Source organism: Hemicordylus capensis, chromosome 1 (assembly GCF_027244095.1).
Source record: "Hemicordylus capensis ecotype Gifberg chromosome 1, rHemCap1.1.pri, whole genome shotgun sequence".
Classification (NCBI taxonomy): Eukaryota; Metazoa; Chordata; class Lepidosauria; order Squamata; family Cordylidae; genus Hemicordylus; species Hemicordylus capensis.
In genome coordinates, this window is record NC_069657.1 from 358,645,281 (window position 1) to 358,667,073 (window position 21,793).

Genomic DNA, 21,793 nt, shown 5'->3' on the forward strand with positions numbered 1-21,793 from the left:
CACACAGAATTTAAGACTCATTGCACCCTTTATCCATTATGATTGTCTTTTTGTCACATACCTAAATAGGTTAAAATGTTTTAATCCTGCCATTTCCCCAGAAGGAGGATGCTGAGTTGGAATTGAAGGGGTGAATGTTTTATTGTTAGCAACAACTGTAATAACTGTGACATGAAATGCAGGGGCAAACCTATGATTGAGCTGAGGGGACAAATGCCCCCTGGGATGTGGATACCAACTATGGGTCTCCTCTAACCCCAGAACCCCTCTTGCCCCCCGAAGGCACCCAGCCAGTGAACAAAGCTGTCACCAGCTGGGAGAGGCTTATGGGCAGTGCACCCATGTCCCAAGGCTGGCAATGCTTCCTGACGCTAGAGTTTTGGCATGCTTACAATGCCAATGAAAGGGCACAGCCAGCATCGGATCATGGACATGCTGCCTGTTGACCTCTGCTAACCAATCGGTGGTGCATCCAAGTGCTCAGTGGTTAGGTGCTTCCTTTCTCTTCCTCACCCCAAGCAAAGGAGAGAAGGGAAGCACCTAGCTGGCAAACGAAGTGATCATCAGCTGGAAGAGGTGAACGGATGGTGCATCCATTTCCTAATGCTGGCTACACCCTTGACACTAAAACATTTGCATCAGGGGCGTGACTGATGGAGGGACCCATTTACAAATCTAGTCTCCAACCTTTGTATGCCTCTAATGGAATAAAGCAATATACCATATAGGAGAGGCCCTATGTGGCTAGTTGTTTTATCAGCACTGGAAGAAGATGCATCAGTACTAGCTTAAATATTAGTAGGACCTGTATCATTATAAGAAAGCAAGAGTGCCAAAGACTATCTGCTGTCATTCTCCTTGACAGAATGGTGAACCAGGATGAAATGTACTAAAGCATCTGAGAGATGTTGGGAATGTTGCTTCGTTCACTCCAAATTATATCTGGAATAAGTGTTTGTCAGACTGTATTCCCTAGGAAGTGGCACTTGTTAGGCTACAGGTCAAGTGCAGCTCCTGAATGAGTGCACCAGCTCCACAGTTGACAGTTCTGTGCCTCTTTCCTCTTATCACAAGTATTTCAAGAGCCTGGAAAGAGATGAAATAAAAAGAGATGCAAGTGCTGCAACAGCTGCCAAGCATGAGAAAAAAGCAGGAAGGCAAGATGAGAGCGGGCAGCAACTCCTGCTTTGTGGAGCTGTCGGGAGAGGAGAGCTGGTCTTGTGGTGGCAAGCATGACTTGTCCCCTTAGCTAAGCAGGGTCTGCCCTGCTTGCATATGAAAGGGAGACTTGATGTGTGAGCACTATAAGATATTCCCCTCAAGGGATGGAGCCGCTCTGGGAAGAGCAGAAGGTTTCAAGTTCCCTCCCTGGCTTCTCCAAGATAGGGCTGAGAGAGATTCCTGCCTGCAACCTTGGAGAAGCCGCTGCCAGTCTGTGAAGACAACACTGAGCTAGATAGATCAATGGTCTGACTCAGTATATGGCAGCTTCCTATGTTCCTATGTTCCTTCACTTGACATTTGTTGAAAAGAAGCAGCAGAAACATGCGCTTCCCAAGATCTGAAAGGCTCCATATGTCTTCATTAAGTGATAGCACAGGTTACCCCAGAGAATTCATTAATACATGCATTAATCTTCAGAATTTAATAATTCACTACATAGTCTACAATGCCAACTTGATTTATCATTACAATATACCATGCTAATATAAAATAAAATATAGAATCATGTATGTAATTACACTGTCCCTTTGACTTATACTGTCAATATTTATTTTATATATAAATATTTCCCTAGGGTTATATTTTTCTTATTTTCAATAATTGCTATGTCTGCTCCAATATTTTTTTTAATGTATTGACTTGAATCACTTTAAATTTACTAGAGCTGACCTCACATATATTATTTGACCACCATTATTGCTTTTGCAAATAATAAAAGCAATACTTCAGTGTGTTTCCCTGGCTGACATCTACCTGTAACAAAACTCATAAACTGACTCGACACCACTAAAATCAAAGAATGGTGTTTGCTGACTTTAGTGGTTTAAAGTAAAACTAACAGTCAGCTGATGTTACTTACCCAACAAAAATGAATAGTACATGTTTTTGTAATTATGATTTGCTTACAAGTTCAATGATCACATGCTCCCCGCCAACTTATGAGTTTTTGTTTGTGGCTGTGTCAGAGGCACTCTTACCCCTGGATATCCGGACCAAAGTCCAGGGCCTCCACACCCCCAGGGGCCCCCCAATGCTCTTTAGTCTGTCCCGGGTTGTATGGTCGCTGTGCCGCCGGCCCACGCTGCTGTGTGGTCAAGTGTGACTTTGACCTGAGCCGAGTGCTGAGCATGACCTCTGCTTTAGAGACTGAGTGGGACGTGGGGAAAGAAATATGTGGGAAAGGAATATGTTAAGTTGCTGTTTAAATGTTTCTGCTAATGCATATTTGCATACATATACCTGTTCTATAGTCTTACATTCTTGTGAGTTCAGTTGCTGTTTGTACACTCAAGAACCCACATGTTTAAAATAGAGGGGGTGTGGGTGTGGGGAGGGATAATGCTTAACTTGCAATGGTGGTGGGCCTCCAAAGGCCTTAAGGCTCCAAAATTGTTTAAGTGCACCTCTGGGCTGTGTTATTTTCACTGTCACTAAGCCTATTCCAATAGACCCAACGCAATACATAGCATTAAATTAGCAGTGAGCAACCAATGCATATTATGCAGGCAAATTTATGTGCATGTAAATCCTGCTCCTTTGAAAGAGAGATGTGTGAGTCTCTCCCACTGAAATGAATGAGACTTAAAGTGCCTGGCTTTGATTAGTTTGTATAAATTGTATCCACCAGTACACTACACAGATGACTCTACATAACATTGCTGAAAGATTAAAAGTAGTGCATAGAGATGTGCAGATCGATTCGAGCTCAAAACAACCATTTTGAGTGTTATGAGCTTAGAAACAAAATGTCCTTAAAATAAAGGGCCTGTTTTGAGCTCAAAACAAAACCATCCTGTTTGGGCTTGAATCGTGTTGAGTGTTTCAAGAACCATTTTGGAGAATTGATTTTCCTTTGCTGATTGGCTTTCTGGCACTAGCTTCCGATTGGCTTGAAATCTCCTTGCTTCTTGGTTGGCTTGTTATCATCCAAATCAAGTGTTCTCATCGGCAACTGTTCCCCCATTGCCTGGGGGGAGGCAGGGGGAGCCAAAGAAGGGATTTGAGAGCTCTCTCTTATAGTTTGCCTCTCAGAGGAGGAAGCATCAGTAGCACAGCAGCACAGAGTGAGACTGGTAGAACTGGAAAAGGTGCAGAAGAGGGCAACCAAGATGATCAGGGGCCTAGAGCACCTTGCTTATGAGGCAAGGCTACAACACCTGGGGCTATTTAGTTTAGAAAAAAAGACGACTGCGGTGAGACATGATAGACGTCTATAAAATCATGCATGATGTGGAGAAAGTGGAGAAATTCTTCTCCCTCTCCCATAACACTAGAACCAGGAGTCATCCCATGAAATTGATTGCCAGGAAATCTAGGACTAACAAATGGAAGTATTTTTTCACACAATGCATAATCAACTTGTGGAATTCTCTGCCACAAGATGTGGTGACAGCTAACAACCTAGAAGGCTTTAAGAGGGGTTTGGATAACTTCATGGAGGAGAGGTCTATCATCGGCTACTAGTAGGAGGGCTAGAGGCGACCTCCAGCCTCAAAGGCAGGATGCCTCTGAGTACCAGTTGCGGGGGAGTAACAGCAGGAAAGAGGGCATGCCCTCAATGCCTGTGGCTTCCAGCGGTATCTGGTGGGTCACTGTGTGAAACAGGATTGTTTGTTTGTTTGTTTGTTTGTTTGTTTGATTGATTGATTTATATACCACCTTTCCAAAAATGGCTCAGGGCAGTTTACACAGAGAAATAATAAATAAATAAGATGGACCCCTGTCCCCAAAGGGCTCACAATCTAAAAAGAAACATCGGATAGACACCAGCAACAGACACTGGACATACTGTGCCAGGGGTGGATAGGGCCAGTTACTCTCCCCCTGCTCAACAAAGAGAATCACCATGTTAAAGGTGCCTCTTTGCCAAGTTAGCAGGTTAGGATGCTGGACTAGATGGGCCTTGGGCCTGATCCAGCAGGGCTGTTCTTATGTTCCTTTGGTGGTTTGGGGCCTGCCTGTGTGGAGAGAGAGAGAGAGAGACAGAAAGTGCCTATGGCTTATCTGTCTCTCTTTTGTTTCCTTTGCAGTGCTAACTGCTTTTTATTTTTTTAATTCATTTTTAATTGTACCATCAGCCCTAGTGGCTTTAACTGGGTACTGCTATGGATTTTTTTTCCCCTTGTGTTGATTTTTTCTTGTTATTACCAGCCCCCAGTGGCTTTAATAACTGGGGTGCTGTGATGAGACTTTTTTCTTTTCATTTGGAGCCCCAAGCTGCATCACCTTTGCTGCTGCTGTGTGCTGTATCGGGGCCCAAGGTTCGGACTGAGAGATTAGTGTTTAAATATATAGAAGTTGAAATAAATAATATGTTTGTGACTCTTTCAATTTGTTTTAAACCCTTTGTTTGTTTGTTTGTTATGCTGCCATCACCAAATTAAATCCTAATATGGGTTTCTAACACTAACTTTGGTATTGCACCCAAGTGGTAACGGGAGAAGTAAATAGACAGTTGAAACAGTTTTAATGTTCCAAACCAAAGAAAATAACTTTATTCTTGTACAATAGGGATGTGCACAGAACTGGCTTTCCCCCCAACAGTGCTCCATTAGCAAAGGCTCCTTCGGGGCATACCTCCTTGCCGCCCCATCCCCTCCTTGCCTAGAAGTAGCAGGCAGTAACTGGCACGCGTACACGCACAAGTCACTCTTGAGCATGTCGGGCGGGTGCGATGTGCCCGGAACATGCGGGTGCACCAGGTGCTTCCTGCTACTTCCAAGCAAGGAGGAGATGAGGGGGAAGGGAGGTATGCTGCCGCCCCACAGGAGCCTTTGATAATGGAGTGCCGGCGGAGGGAAGTGGAGGGAGGGGTAAGTGCATCCTCCCCCACCCTTAAAATGTGACCCCCCCGCCAACAACAGTTGGTTGTTTGAACCGGTTCAGAGGCCCTTAAAAGGGCCTCCAAACAGGTTCATGCACATCCCTATTGTACAATAGCTTCAGTGGTTGCTTATTCACTACAATGTAGAGTCAAGCATGTAATGGTTTCTGAGACAAACCTTAGAACTGGCAAAGTAAGAACCTTAGAACCACTTCTTATATTTCAAAGTTGTATTTAAACAGTCTGAAATATTTGGCTACCCACCACACAACCCAAAAAAGAAATGGGCATGCAGGTGATTTAAAATGTTTTTTAAAGCCTTTCTCCATAGGATCCTATGGGGGTTTGGGGGAAAGGTTTAAAAAATTAAATTAATTCTTTTGGATGGCAGGTTGCACTCATCTTGCCCTAGCACGCAATCCACTTGGGTTCCCCTAGGAGTTACCCATGGGGAACTATGAAGTGTTTCGAGTTCCCCATTGTTCCCTATGGCTGAAACACTCAAAATGAATTCAAAACATTTTGAGTGTTTTGACGAATCAATTCGAGGATTTTGTGTTTTGTTTTCAGCTTGAAATGAAATGCAAAATCTGTTTCATGCAGTCCTCTAGTAGTGCAAAATATATTCACTACGATACAATGCACATCTAAACACCTAACATTAATTATTTGCTATAATTTGTCAAAAATTGACCTTCTTCCCTTTTTTAATGAAAAAAATTCGTAATTCAAAAATTAAGAAAGAATACACCATGTAATTACAACAAAGAAAACAAAGAGTAAGGGAATACATCATCATTAAATTTTGAGTTCCAGTTTGGAATCCACCATTGTACAGATTTATTTGCTTTTACATTCAATTCTGATCTTCTAAAATAAGTTAATTTTGTAAGTAATGCAGTGTCCCAGATATGTTTATACCAATCCATTAATGAAGATCAATATGAACATTTCAAAAAAGTTTAAATACAGAATCTTGCAGCTGGGAAACAAAAGACCCTTTCTATTAAATCATCCTCTAAAACGACCCCTTTGACATAACCAAAAAGGTCTGTTTTTAGATCATTTATTAAGATGTATCCTGTTATCCCCTCTATAATATTCAGAACTTTCAACCAGAACTGTGTAATTAAAGGAGAAGTCTGAAACAAATGGTAAATACCAGCTTTAGGGCTTTGACATCTCCAACAACTGTCTTGACCAGACTTTAAAATATGTGACAGTCACACGGGGTTAACTACTAACGGTACTATAGCTTCAAGAAACTCTCTTTAAGGGTAACTTTCCTCAAATACCTTGGCTCACTTTTCCATAGCCAAGACCATCGATCCTGAAAAATGGACTCTCCCAAATCTTTCTCCCATTTATTATCATAATGTGGCTGGTTTCCCCACACCCTAATCTAGTAGTAAATGGTACCATTCACCTGTCAGACTTTTAAAACGAGATGTCATTAATAAATTTTCAACATATTCATTACTACTCATGGTCTCATATTTCTGCAATGGCTTCATCAAAATATTTCTGATCTAAAAGTACTGAAACCAGTTTGGTCTTTCCCCATTCATCTTTTCCACTACTTCTGAGTAATTTAATAGTGAGCCATCTTTATGTATTACATCTGAAACTTCAAATAGCTGATACTTGGTCCAAAGAGTAATTTTCCCTAATATTCTTGTGAAGAAAATATGTCATTAAAAATATAGTTGCTAATGGAAATAACTCTGGACAAAGCTGTTTTTTCTTGATACCATACTGACAAAATTGGTAAATTTATCGAATCACAGTTTTGTCTTTGACTTTCTTGTAATTAGACCATGCCAGAATCCTAGAAGGATACTAACTTGATTGTAATTCCTAAACCTTATAAAGATGTGACAAATCCAGATTCATATTGTTCAATAACTTAGATGAATCAAGATTTTAAAATCTGGATAACCATTTTAGCTAAAAGATTAAATTGAGTTATTCCTTCTTACGTTGATGAAGATCAGACAAGCTTTGTGCCTGGCAGAAAGTTATCAGCTAATATTAAATGTTTAGTTGGTGTTATTGGAAAATGTAACTATACTAAAAAGGAAGGTGCTCTAATTTTCTTCAATACTCAAAAAACATTTGATTGTATGGAAAGAACTATTTAATTTCAGTATTAAAGGCCTTCAGTATAGCTGAAAGTTTTATTGATTGGGTTAAGTTAAAGTATCAGTAATGGATACCCTTCAGAAGTTTTTGAATTGCAGAGAGGCACTAGGCAAGGCTGACCTTTATCTCCTTTATTTTTTGCTTTAATGATTGAACCTTTGGCAATTTCTATTCAAGATAATGATGAGGTCCATGGCCTGTTAATCTTGAACAAGAGTTCAAGATTAGCCTGTATGCAGATGATGTGGCACTTGTGTTAATTTACAAACATCTTTCTTGGCAGTATTTAATATATTATCTTCGTTCAATGATATTTCAGAGTATAAGATAAATTATTCTAAATCAGTTTTAATAAGTTTTAATTTAGAGCAGAAAATGGTGGACTCTTTCACTGAAAAATATAAAATCAAACAGTGTTTCAGCAATAAGGTATTTGGAGGGGTTGGATCCAAAAAGACTTGGAATCAATATCAAAATTTAATCATGAGAAACTTCAAGTGGAGGTTAAGGAACCCTAAATAAATGGTTAAATATTCCCCTTTCCTGGTTAGGAAGGGTGGCAGTGATTAAGATGAACATCTTACCAAAGATTTTATTTCTTTTTAAGAATATCCCATTAACTTATTACTCAGTGACAAAAAAAATTGTAGATTTTATTTGGCACAAGAAACCCCCGTGAGTTGTTAAGGCTATATTATATATATAAGTATCCTGAAGATGGTGGAATTGGTCTTCCTTGTATTCTTTTATATTACCAGGCCATAAAAATTGCCTCCACATTGGATTGGTTAAATCTGGATAAATTTACACTAGCATTACAAGAAGAGGAGGTAAAGATACCATTTCACAGCCTGTTATGGTCTAATTACAGAGATAGCTCCCTTACATGGCATAAAATATGCTTCTACCAGCAAATTGTTACTCTGGACATTGGTCTCTCTGTATCTGAAACAAAACAACACTTCAGTACAGAATGACCAATGCCCAGACTAATGATGCACTGGCTAAAGCACATCATCTGCCATGTGTGTGTGTTGGGAGGTGGGAATTTTAGGCAATCCCCTTTCCCCCTGCAGTCACATGTGCCTCTTGAAAATATATTCCTAAGGGTCATAGGACCAAACTTGAAGTGTCAGCTTCATGGACCATTCTTGATATGGCTACCTTGGTCTCCATGTTGCCCACCATATCAAGAATGGTTCATGAAGACTGAGTTCCATTGAACTTACTGGCTCCAGAAGATCTGCTGTGGGACTCTTGTGGACTTCAAAGGAAGCTCTGATGCTGCCCTGAGGCAGTGATTGTGGAGGCTGCATTTCATCAGGTTTCCCCATTCAGGACAACCTTCTACCACCTCTGCCTCAGGTAGCAGTGGAGCTTCCTTTGAAATCCCGAAGAGCCCCTTGCTTCTGGATGCACTAGGATGCACTAGGATTCTGGATGCACTTCTGGTTTCTTCCGGATGCACTAGGCTATACATCACGTCAGCCAATGGGACTTAAGTTAGCCATGACTAACTAGTCTCATTAATTTAAATGGTGTGTAGTCATGACTAACTGGTCTGGAGGTTGCCCAGAGTTAATTAGTTTGATCCAGCAATAATAGCATAAGTGCTTTGGGTGGTGCATATTGACAGGTATGTTAGCAACTCCGTGTCAGAAAACATATCATATCTTCCATGTGACAGTATATAATGTCATAGTAGATGTGCCAGCACCAATGTTTCAGATGAGAATGTCAAAATGAGAGTCTATCAGTCCTTGTAAAGTGTCATTTTTAAAAGGTACATACATATGCACACGACTGGTCTCTTCTTTTTATATTAGTTTTCTTCCTAAATTGTTCTGTTGGAAATAGTAACTTTGTTCTGAGTATTTATGTGTGTTTGCTTCTCACTGTTGTCATTTAAATACCACAATTGTTTATTTCAGCACATGCTACTGAGAAACATGAAGAGATTATACCCATTCTAAGCCCAGATGTTCACAGTGCCTTAGAAGGACAAAAATCTGCAGGTTCTTCCAAGACAACTCGGAAAACAAAAGAAAAGACAGCCGACAAAGCAGAAAAGTCTGCTAAAGAAAAACCTCCAACTACATCTAGACCAGAATCACAGGTAAGAATAAATACATTGTTGGTAAATTTAATGAATGTTCAAATGCAATGTGATCTCAGTTTTTATATATCTGTTTTTCCATGTCAGGGAAGGGAAGCATATAAAATTGTATAAAATTCACTCGCTAATCATTATTCCCCACCCCACCCCTCATATTTGGTACAGCAACTATTATACCTGCTACCTTGTGCCATAGTTTAGCTCTCTAGCAAGCCAAGGAGCTATTTAAAAATATTGGATAATGCAATGTTATGCGCACATTGTGTCATGGAATACAAAATGTTTTGTTGGTGTTTACTTGAGAGAGAGAGAGCACAATTCATAATTTAACGGAAACAATGACTTTTCAGGGGAAGGGTTAGGGCAAGAGGGGCAGTGTCAAGGCCAGTGAAGTGTAGGGAGGAACCAGCACACGGTGGGGTCAGCAAGGAGGAAAATACATAGGGTGGGCAGTGTGGTGTTTTTGGTCAATCCATTCCTTGATCCAGGCCAGCTTTTGAATGGGACTTTAGTTACTTGTATTCTAATCCTGGAGTAGAGGTGGGGCTAACAAACAGCCAGCAGCAAGAGCACTGAAAAAAGCAGTCTGCACTTGCCTCTCTGTACATAATATCTATTTCATCAAACTATTAATATTCCCAATTCCACTCCACTGCCTTGTATACCTCATTCCTTTGGATTCTACAGGCTGTGGCAGCAGGCAGGTGGAGTGACACCGAGTGCCCCTACTCACTGCCCCTGTGGCACACTCGCCACCTGAGGCCCTCACATTGCCTCAAGGGCAATGCTGATTAGGAAGAGGAACACTTGTAATCTGGGAAAGAGTTGATTCTCTTTTTCCCCCAGGCTGTTGATGTGTCACAAATTCCTGTTTGTGTAGATACAGCACTTCCCAAATGCTAATCACAGTTTAGTGTACAGGAGTGAGCTGCAGAATCACCTGCTCCTCCCCAGCCATCATCCCCTGTCACTTATACTCATTCCTCCCAGGCCACTCTTATGCATGTTTTGGCATTATGTCAGTCCTTTACTAGTTACCATTGGGTGACCGGGTTCAAAGAACACGGGCTGCTGCCCCTCAGGGGCTGCACCTTGCAGCCCCAACACACACACACACCCATGCCTGATGCTAGACGTGGGGTGTGTGGATTAGCTCCCGAACGGAGCAGTTATTTTGAGTTAAATAACCAGTGCTGTATTTGCAGCGTAGCTAGGAGCGGCTCTGCCTGCCTTAAAAGGCAGGGAGAGCCACTTCTGGCCATGCTGAGAATGCAGCACGGGCCCCAATCTAACTCCTGAACGGGGCCGCGCAGCCCCATTTGGGAGCTAATCCACACACACCCCGTGTCTGACGTCAGACATTGGGGGGTGTCGGGGCTGCAAGTCCTTTACTAGTCATTCGCCAAGGACACTCCTCAAGCCCAATTTAGAATCCAGGCTGCAAAACAAGCACTCAAATTTAGAATAATTCTCAACCCACCCCTCCATTTTCTTTCACTGTTGTCTGCCACTGACAGTGGCAGTTACATTTGCAGCAGCCCTAACAAAGGTTTGTGTGGGCAGACAGGCTAATGAAAAGTTTGTGAGTTAGTACCTTTGGAAGATGTATTTGCAAAGCCTAACTGAACATATGTACATCTAAGAACATCAGAGGCTGGCATTGTCCTTTGGCAATAAGTATCTGCCACGATGCTTCTCAGTGGTGAAGGAGTGCTATCATCTATTTGAGAGACAATAAATCTAAGCCATATACTCTTCTGGTTCTGCTCTGTGTGCTTCAATTCCAGCAATCTGATCCAAACAAACCCTTCTGGATCTTGCGCCTTGTCATTGAACAAAATGAGGCAGAAGCACTGGATTTTAGGAAAGACACTGAGAGAGCAGATGAAATCAAAGCTATGAAGCAAGCATGGGAGGCTGCAGAGCCAGGGAGAGCTGTCAAGGTAACCGGAGCTTATTGTAATCCATAGACGTTTAAAATGAAAAGTTCTGAGAGAAGCAGCAGTGGGGGCCTTGTGGAACTGACATCCAAAAAGAGCTTGAGTAGTCAAAAACAGAGCTTGAAAAGTCAAAATGCTGCTGAGGCTAGACTGAGAGACAGCTTTGGATAAATAGTAGCTTTTTAAAAATGCAGTTGATGTCTGATTTTCTATCTTTGTGTCCAGGTGGCCTTGATCACTGGAGTAGGACCTACATTTCAAACACTTCTTGCATAGGCAAAATACTGGCTCACCTGTTGCATAGCGTTAGAAGGGCAGAACAGGAGCTGTGTGCTCTCAAGAGGGTGCTTCAGAGCTCAGCCAGGCCACTGCTAAGCAGCTGAATGCACACAGAGGCGGGGGGGGGGGCGTGATTTTTGCTGATTACCTCTCCCTCTAAAAGTGCTATTTGGCTGCCAGGAATATGTTCCTGGGGGTCATGCACCCTGCTAGGGTTTGTTTGGTTATGTAGACCACTTTAAGAACTGTTTTGTTGAACAGCGGTATATGAATTGTGTCTCTGCCTATGGTTTTTCGTTACAGAATCCCCTTTAGTTGTACCTATAATTATGTCACTAGCTTCCTCCTTCACTAGCTATTATGATTTTGTCTTCTTTGCTTGCCCTTCATCCTGTTCTCAGATTTGAAGAATTAACATACTTGTCACCAACAGCAATATTATTAAGTCTACAAACCAATAATCCATTGAAGTTAATACATCCCATGCTCTGGCATCATTTTATGTTCTGAACTGGGTATCAACACTGCTGCAAAAAACAAAACCTAATGCTAAGACTGCAAGCACTTTGTCTTGATTAAGCATTACTAATCTGCCTTCATTTACAATTACTTCTAAAAATATTTTGCTTTCTTGTGTGCATGTTTTTTAATGTGCCCGACATTGTTTTTGTTGTTTAACAGCTAGTGGTTAGTTGCATAATCTAAGGGGGAAATATTGATTTTTTGTTTCTGCTTCTGTAACTCCAAGCACTGCAGCTGAATGTTATGACATGAATCTTTCACCCACGTGTGTACTCTCATTCAGTGACTCATCACTCAGCTGTCAAGAAAGACTTCATCACATATTAAAATAATTAAACTACTCAGCCCAAAATCTAAAGTTTACCATATTTTACATGTTGCTGCTAGTGTACAACAACTGCAGGCTAGACTACCAATGTCCACCCAAGTCTAAAGATACATGTATCTGTAGTGGCATACTAAAGACTAGTATGTCCCAACAAAGCTATGGCGATATTCTAGGGTGAAGGTCAGTCACAACCCTATTCTAACAGCTTAATGCCAGATATTTTGGGGGGCTGTCATTGTGCACTCGTGCAGAAAGCTCTCTGGTGACTGAAATACCTTTACGGTGTTGCATGAGTTGCACTACAGAGCCACCTCTTTCTTGGTTGTGCTGTGCTCCTCATTGCCCCATTCTGTGCTGTTGATAGAGTGAAATATTCTTGCTATTCCTGTTGTAGATTGCTATTCCTGGTATAATGTTGCCAACCCACCAAGGATGGCGCTACTATTCTGGGCTGAAGGAGAGATTCCTTAATCATAGGGTTGGCTGAAGAAACCCAATCAATTTAGTTTGGAAAATGATTTTTAAAAGTCCTCTTCCTTTATACTCCGACCAGCAGCCGTGCAGATGGGGTGGGGGTAGAGGGATGACTCAGGCTGTCTGTCTCTCTTTGGAATTAAGCCAGACAAGCGGCTCCCATGGAGAGGTTCTTTTTGCTCCCAACCTAACTCATACTGCTAGAATTTTGGCTGCCTCATGGCTGCTGTGTAGGTCCTCTCCCACACCGCATTTCACAAACACAATAGCTGACTCATGGGGCCAAGAGAAGACAGATTCACAAAGACCCATCACTTGTTTGTTGGATCCCCTGCCTGAATTTGACCTATACGTTATAGCTGTATAGTCAGCCTGGCATAGCTGAGCAACCACCCTTACTCCCATCTAGATGGCAGATAGTGGCTTACATTCTCTGCAGTGCCCCACTGACCCAAGAGCAAGGTGTGTACCCTGGTTCCATGCAACTCCAAAGCCCACCTACACTGCTAGCGAGCATGGAGAAGCTCTGACACTACTAAGGATTGCATCATTGCTCTAGATACTCCCACTGGGAATTATGTGAGAATCATTGCTACAGTAAGGACATGATCCTTAGTAATGACAGAGCAGCTCCACCTTTGCTAGCAGTAAGAACCATGGAACCATTTCATGGAACTAGCACAGGCGCCCTGCTCTTGGATCAGCAGGGCACTACGGAGAATGTAAGCCAGTGAAATCACTTCGCTGTCTGGGACATAGTCATTGCTATTTAAAGGTCTGTCTTAGAACAACACACACATGCAATACATAGCTCACCAGCATAGGGGTACCAAGGGGCTTTATTATTATATCATGCTTTTGGCTTAAAATCTGGATTTTGCTTTTATAAATTTACATTTTGAATGTATAAATTCCATGTATTATTTAAAGTATCATTTGTCAGTGTTAAAAATTTCCTGTGTAAAAGTAGTTTGGTCATTCATATAGCCTGCGTGATCTTCTCCCCCCACGCCTGATGTTATTTGCAATAAATCTCTGTCCGCCAGGCTTTTCAAGAGCGTGTGCAGTTTGTTAATAAGTATGCGCGGAAAGGATTGGTTGAATCTGAGGCAGAAGGTTTTGGCATCACGGTGGGTTCTGGAGAAGCAGGTATGTATCTGCCTACAAAGCTAGTCTTTTAATCTGCATGTCCCTCAGTGACAAAATGGGCACCATAGGAGGGCCCAACCAATTTGTCTTAGTAACAGAAACACAGATGAAATATTATAATTTGCAAGTCCATTTTTCTCCCAGGATGTAATACTGAGTAGACACCTCACGGTGGAAGAGAGCCATGTGTATCTATGGCTGAGAAACATTTGATATGTGGGAATTCATTGTGAATTAACAGCTTAACTGTGCATTTAAGTCCCAAAGACTTTAGTGGGGAAAGAAGGATGATCTTAGGATCTCAGTGTACCAGGCAGCTTCTACGCTAGGGCTAACACTAGTGCAAAGTAGCCCAATTGTGTGCATTCACAGCAGGAAAGTAAGCAACACAGCAGCTGTAGAAATAAACGTTTTCATTGCAACACTAACAACCCCCACATCCCTAGAAACTCTGCTGCCACCCACCAGTCATTCAAAATGCTCCAACATTAGCCATGCATGGAAGAAACTAATAGATTGTCTGAATCCAAGTCAGGTGGGCCAGGCAAGGCAACAAGACAGGCAGCTGGAGACAGGGACTCATAGGGGAGCTGATGAACCTACAAAGGTACAGGTGAAGACTAAGGGGTTATATGACTAGCAGGAGCCCTGCCCCTTCCTGGACTCCTTAGGCCTTCACCTCCTGAGGAGGCATTGAGGTAAACCCCAGGCAGCCAAGCATGTGCTCTTCTTTGGAGCTGCAGCTTGGTCCAGACTCAGCATTGCCTCTGCTCCTAAGGTCCTGGGATGACAGAGGGAGCTTGAGGGAGGAGAACAGATCCCCAGAGCACCAGGACTCCTCTTCAGGGTCCGACTCTAGCTGCCCTGGCATTGCTGCCTTTACTGGGCTGTCATCAGGGCAGGGATCTGGGAGGGGGTGGGCTCTTCTTCTAGCCCAGATTTGCTCTCTTCAGGGTCAGTGTCTGAATGAACTCTGACTTTGATATGCAATGATAGCCACAGAACCAGGATGACACCAACCTACTTAGTGCACATGCCTTCACACCTACCAGGTGCAAAAAGCCTGTCAGGCAGGGCCTGCAACATCTCCCCATTCGCAGGCCCACTGTTCAGGACAGCAACTAGCACCTGTGGCCACAAGCGCCAGGGATCCATTCAGCAGGGGTTTGAAGCCTATGGTAGCCCAAACATCACCACCAGCAGCCTGCAAACAATCCTTTTGATAGGGAGAGTGAAACAGTATATAACAGCTATAGATAGATAGATAGATGGATGTTTTGTGTCCGTTTGGGAGAATTTGCTAATAAAGCTGTAAAGAATATTGATGGTAGCATCTTATAAAGCACACGAAATCTATTACAAAGTGGGATGTTATTCTCCTGCCAAACGGATGAATCATATTAACTTATCAACTTTCCCTCCAGAGACTGCTTCTCCTACTTCTGAACCAATGGTGTTGTCTCCAGCAACTGCCGAAACAAGCTCAGGAACTCAGCGGAAGGAATGGGAGCTTCCGGACTTCACCCCTTACATTCGGTAAATTGCAGCAACTGTAATTTTAGAAGGCTATGGGTTTGTTTGGGTTTTTTGTCAAAAATATAAAACTGAACAGTCAAAATTTCTCCATCCATCCATCCAACACATTTGTATACCAACCTATACGCAAGTCCCTGGGTGGTTCGCAATCTAAAAACACAAGAATAAAAACATTAACACAACTAAAACAGTTTAAAATACACATAAAAACTCTACAACATAAAACTTTAAAACTATAAACTAAATGCCTGCCTAAATAGGAGTGGTTTCTGGTCCTTCTTAAAAACATCAAGAAGGGGAGGCTCTAATTTCATGAGGAAGCGCTTTCCAAAGTCCCAGGGCAACCCTAGAAAAGGCCCAGTTTCAAGTACCACCAACTGAGCCAGTGGCAACCACAACTGGACCTCCCCAGATGATTTTAATAGGCATCAGGGTTCATGAAGAAGAAGGTGTTCTCTTTCAGGGCTTTATAGGTAATAACCAGCATTTTGTATTTCACCCGGAAATCTATTGGCAGCCAGTGTAGTTCCTTTAAAATTGGTGTAATATGCTCTTTTTGGGTAACCCCAGAGACCAACCTGGCTGCCACATTCTATACCAACTGGGATTTCCAGAGTACGTACAAAGGCAGCCCAATGTAGACTACATTGCAGTAATCAATTCTGGATGTTACAAGCATATGCACCACTGTTTTAAGGTCATTTATCTCCAAAAATGGACATAGCTGGAGTATCAGCTGAAGCTATTAGAAATCCCTCCTGGCCACTGCCCCAACCTGAGAGACCAGGGAGAGGTTTGCATCCAGAATTACTCCCAGACTACATATCTGCTCTTTCTGAGGGAGTGTAACTCCATCCAGAACAAGCAGATCTAAGCCACTTCCTAAGTTCCGAACTCCCACACTGAATACCTCCATCTTGCTAGGATTCAGCTGCAGTTTGTTCTCCCTTATCCAGTCCATTGCTACCTCCAGGCAGGCATTTAGGGAAGTTAGGTCATTTCGTGATGAAGTTGACATGGAAACATTGATTTGGGTGTCATCAGCAGATTGATAACACCCTGTGGGACACCATACAATAGCTCTTGTTTTGAAGAGCAACAATCTCCCAGTGACACCATCTGGAACCTACTCAAGAGGTAGGAGTAGAACCACTGCCTCCCATGGATTAAACAAGTCCCTTTATATTTAGCAGCTCACTGAGGCCGTTCCTATGACCTCACACCACCACTTGGGAGGGCTTGGGGAAAGGCAGGAGCTCGCCTGCCTTTCCCCTCAGACAAGCTGAGTCCATCTTTGCCTCCATTGTGCCATGCACCCATACAGACAGCGGCACAGTGGTAGCTAAAACTGGGATCAGAACGAGGAAGTCCTCCCATATCCCAGAGTGCCCCATGCCAGCAGCAAGGTCACTCCTTCCCCCAGCTAGCGGTAGGCCGGTGGGGAGCCTTCTACCCAGAGGTAATCGCCCAGACAATCCCCTGCTGAGGTAGAGCAGACTTGTTCTACCTTGGTAAAATGCCGGGTAGAAGAACAGGGCTACCTTCCACATCCCAGAGTGCCTCATGCCAGCAGCATAGCTCTCATTAGAGCAGCCAGTGTGCTTGCACGGCCACTCCTCCCTGCCCCCCGCCACCTGGCTTGCGAACCCAAAGTTCATTCTACTTCAGTAAGAAGTAGAAGCACAGGGCTATCCTCGGTTGGAGCAGCCAGGAGCAGAGGCAGCTTGTGTTGTGATAATAGCCTCACTATGGCTTCACTTTTGTGCATAGTTTATATGATGCAGTACCTAACCATCTCCTGTTCACAAGGCTATGGAGATGGAGCAGATCTGGACCTCAAGGTCCTGAAATAAGTTCTAATCATATTTTTGAAGAGAGATAAGCAATCTCTCTTGTTTATTTGTTTACTCTAACTCTACTCTAACCACTATATCCTGCTCCTTCTCCAAGGAGCCCAGAGCAGTGTACATGGTTATCCTCATAACAACCCTGTGTGGCAGTTTAGGCTGAGAAATAAGTGACTGGCTCAAGGTCACCCAGTGAGTTTCATGGCTGAATGATGATTTGAACTCAGGTCTTCCCAGGCCTACTCTAACCACTATACCACTCTGGCTCTTTTTACCCTCAGAAAAACGCTGCCGGAGCCTGTGCTGAAGAATGAGTCTATTATTCAAGAGCAAGAGATGCATAAAGCAGAAGAAATCAACCACTTTAGACAATTTCGAGACCTGGTACTAGAATACAGACAGGAAGAACTTACGGCTAGAAATCAGCTGAAGCAAAATGTATTAGATATGTATGAAGATCTGCAAGTAAGTCCACATAATACTGCTAATAGTTTAAGGTGACTTCTATACCTTAGGCATGCTTACCAGTTACATTTGTCTTAGGCAACTTCTCACCACATATTCCCCTATTTCTTTCCACAAATCCTTTTATCTCCTCTTCTTTCTACGACCTGTCTAAATTTAACATGCTGAGGAGGTTAAGGGGATTACAATATGTGGATATATGTTGGGGGGAGGGGGGAATCAGTCATGTATGAACAAGCCACTAGGCACATATCTAAAACAAACCACTCAGTATAATTCAAGTGTTCATTAGATACATAATACATTCGTGAAAAATTCTACTTGAGCCGTAGGCAAAGAAAAGATGCACATTTCTAAAAACTACAATGTAAGATTATACTGTTAATTCAGATATTATGGGAACCTCCACTCCCATTATTGACTCTTGGGGAAAGAGGATCTTATTATGGTGATTTGAAGTAAAACAAACTGTAAATCTGGTATATTTAAATTAACAAGCATCCATGTGGCTTAATTTTCTTACATTATCATGCAGAAATACCAGTGGTAGATGATAGAGGGAAGTTATTGTGCTCTGTTAGTTGTGAATGGTTAGCTTTTGTGGCACTGAATTCCTCCTAAAACATTTGTAATTCTAATTTGCAAGTAAACAGAGTAAACAGCACTGTTTTATATATTGTGTATGTGCTTTAGATGTACATCCAAGATGTTTTAAGTGTACAATTGAAATTGTAAATTTCAAGTAAATATTTTGTAAATATTTGTGATCATAAAGCAGTATGTTCAATTAAGCTACATAAATGGAAATGAGAGGACCTATATATTTCTGGAATAAAGGTCCAACTAAATGTGATATTAAATGGATCATCATCTAGTTAGGGGCTTGATCTCAATTCTGATCCATTGCCATTCATAAATATTAGCTTCTGTGCCTGCGCAGGGACCTCGCGGAGCTTCATGAATAAGCATTTATGAATAAGCATTCATAAACCCAGTGCTTATGAATGACAATGGATCACTACCAGATCATCAGTTACAGGTAAGCAACTTGGGTTTTTAATTCAAAAATAACAACTGCTAAGGCCTTCATATGGATGAGATCATGGCATGGAGATAGGGGGTGTTTACTTCCATGTGATTTTTCTGTTAACCGCCCCCCTCACAAATGTGCTATGGATCCCTGATGATGCCGGTGTTCTCAATGACCCTTTGGGGGGCCCATAACAGCTTAAGGGAGGAATTTGAGTGGGAAAATAGTGTGCCAGTGAACACCCCCCTATCTCCATGTCTCAGTCCCGATGAGGACCAGGGACCTGGCAGCTGATGCTTTAGAGTAAAAACAAGTTGCAAAAGAAGACAATGATGCATTTAATGTCACAACTAGTGGGTTCTAGTAATAATTGAAGTGCCCTACTTAGAGAGGCACCCAGCTTTGCTATCTACCGAAAGACTGATTTTGTATTGGTGGGGGTGTATTTATCTTTGGATAGGCAACCTTAGATGGAGCACGAAGCAGGGTTCTCAATGTCCGTGAAGCATACAGAGCTAAGCTACTAGAAGCTGAGCGTTTAAGACAAGAAGAACTAGCAGCTGAAGAAGCTGCCCTTCGAGCAGAACAAGAGAAGAAATCCCCAGATGTACAGAAAAAAAGGGGTGCAGGGAAAAAAGGTGCAGGGAAGAAAAAATAATCTTGCCTGAAACAGCAACTGTAAAAGCTTCTTCACGAGAAAGAGTGTCTATTTTTCATTATAAAAATACATTTTACAGTATCCATATCAGCAGCACAGGACAATGCAATTCTGACTCTTCTTAAAGTGTTACTTTGAAGCCCATTTTAATTTTGCATCATTTTTTACATGATTAGTTCAAAAATTGTATGGAAAACCTCACCATGATCATTTTTGCATTATATTTTTTATGTTTAAATAGCAATAAATGTTTGCAACAAAAGTATTTGTATTCATTTCAGTATAGTCAGCAGGTTTTCAGGCTGAATAAAAATCAAAGCCAATAAGAAACTAAGCAGAAGATGCAGTGAGGGTGGACAGCATAGTTTCAGAACTGTCATCTTCAGGGAGGTTGTTGGGCCAACAATTGGGCCAATACAATTAAGACTTAGTATTGTCAGATCCTAGATTACCAATCACGCTCGATCCAGGTTTGCCACTTTGGTGGGTCCAGATTCCCAATAAACTCTGGGTTCTTGCGACATGTGCCATAGCTTGGGGATCCTAGATGTCCGCTTCAACTCCCATCGTCCTGATTGTGAGAAAGAGCCAAAAGAGAGTTTTAAAGGGGCGATCACAATGAAAAAAGACAACACCACATCCCATACAGGAGATCTTCTGATCCTGAGAGACTTCCATAGGGAGTGTCTTTCCTCTTCCATTCTACATTTTTGAGGATGTACCCCTTTAAACAAGCCACGGAGCTAAGCAGTGGAGAATATCTCCACTGCTCAGCTCCGAGGCTTCTTTTAAGAGATACATCCTAGAACAGGCTTCCCCAACCTGCGGCCCTCCAGATGTTGCTACACTACAATTCCCATCATCCCAGCCACAATAAATTGTAGCTGGGGGTGATGGGAATTGTAGTTCGGCAACATCTAGAAGGCCGCAGGTTGGGGAAGCCTGTGGTAGAAAATGGGAGTAATTAGCATTTCCTCTTCTGTCCCAGTTTTCCAGGAAGCAGCCCTTCAAAAAGTCCCAACTCCAATGTATTAAACTGGGTCTGCAGTCCAATGATGCACAGGGAGAATTTGGGGGACAAATCCATTTCCTTCTTTGGGAGCCCTCTGCAGAGAATGACTTTACCCCACACCCTTGGTTTTTGCTCCATCCACGTCTGAATTCATCCCCATGTACTGTAATTGAGCCATAGAGCTCCATTAGATTAAATGAACTTGCAATTCTTCTCTGCTTGCATCTTAATCCAAGTTGGCAAAGAACTGAATTGAACTTCAGTGGGCCAAATATTGGAAATTTGCTTCCAAGTCAAGCTCTGGAGAATTTCACCAGCAGTTCTATCGTGGTATGTCCACATTAACTCACTTTTGCAAAAATCTGTCACTGAAAATAGCACAAGGAGCTGTTGCTCCTCATGTTTTGATCTGTCACTTATTATTCCTGTTTAGTGCTTCAAAGGCCTACAAAATGCACAAGTGGGCCTTGTCCACACTAATATGTGTACTAAGGCCTAGTCACTGTTCTTAGCTCCACTTCAGAGCCAGTAGTAGCCATTCCAGATTCCATCCGTTTCCAGTTTCAATGGATCCACTTGGAGCAATCTGGACCTGCTGAAACCTTTCTGGAATGGAACTTCAGAGTTTTGCCCAGCTCTAACACCCTCTGATTTAGCAAAGACTTTCCTAAACCACCCTAATCTCAATTTACAACCTCCTCTGCTATCTCTTCTCATTGAGCCTTTGGTCTGGGTGGGGGGATTCCCTGCCTCACTTGCCCCTACCCTATTTGATTCCTTCTCCTCCTGCTTGTGTCTATCCGCCTCCTGGTTCAGGCAGGTGATGGACAGGTGTGAGCAGGAGGCAGGCAGAGTGCTGGCTCTGCATTTTGGGGAAGGAAAGTTGTACCTACAGTACCTGCCCAACACAGTCTTGGAATGCTGCCAGCTCTGAAGCAATAATAACTGCATCACCCCTGTAGAGATTAGAACTAAAGCACTGCATCTTTACTGAGCCTGTTTGGCTCAAAATCTTATAAGTCCCCAAGTACCAATATTCAGACAGGTGTGTCAAAAATTGGTGGCTAGTCTGAGTTCGAACAGAACCGGGCCAAGTCCATTAGGACCGGTTCGACCCAGTTCAGTGGTTCGAGGGGCGATGCTTGTAGAGGGGAATCTGACAAGGATTCCCCTTTACAAGCAAGGGGGAACCCTGCTTTTAAAGGTTTCCTAAGGGTGGCTAGGGAGGTTGCAAGAGGGCAACTTACT

At 42.6% G+C, this 21,793-nt stretch overlaps 1 protein-coding gene across 3 annotated transcripts in view; it reads left to right on the plus strand.

The window, feature by feature from the left end:
* Positions 1-19,795, plus strand: part of ADGB (androglobin) — a 161,149-nt gene extending 141,354 nt beyond the window's left edge. For all 3 annotated transcript variants that reach the window (XM_053291285.1, XM_053291292.1, XM_053291302.1), the window contains 6 exons: positions 9,121-9,305; positions 11,093-11,248; positions 13,895-13,997; positions 15,422-15,533; positions 17,662-17,845; positions 19,336-19,795. In XM_053291285.1, coding sequence (XP_053147260.1) covers positions 9,121-9,305; positions 11,093-11,248; positions 13,895-13,997; positions 15,422-15,533; positions 17,662-17,845; positions 19,336-19,533 — 938 coding nt within the window. In that variant the 3' untranslated portion in view covers positions 19,534-19,795. The remainder of the gene's footprint in view (positions 1-9,120; positions 9,306-11,092; positions 11,249-13,894; positions 13,998-15,421; positions 15,534-17,661; positions 17,846-19,335) is intronic.
* Positions 19,796-21,793: the final 1,998 nt, after the last annotated feature.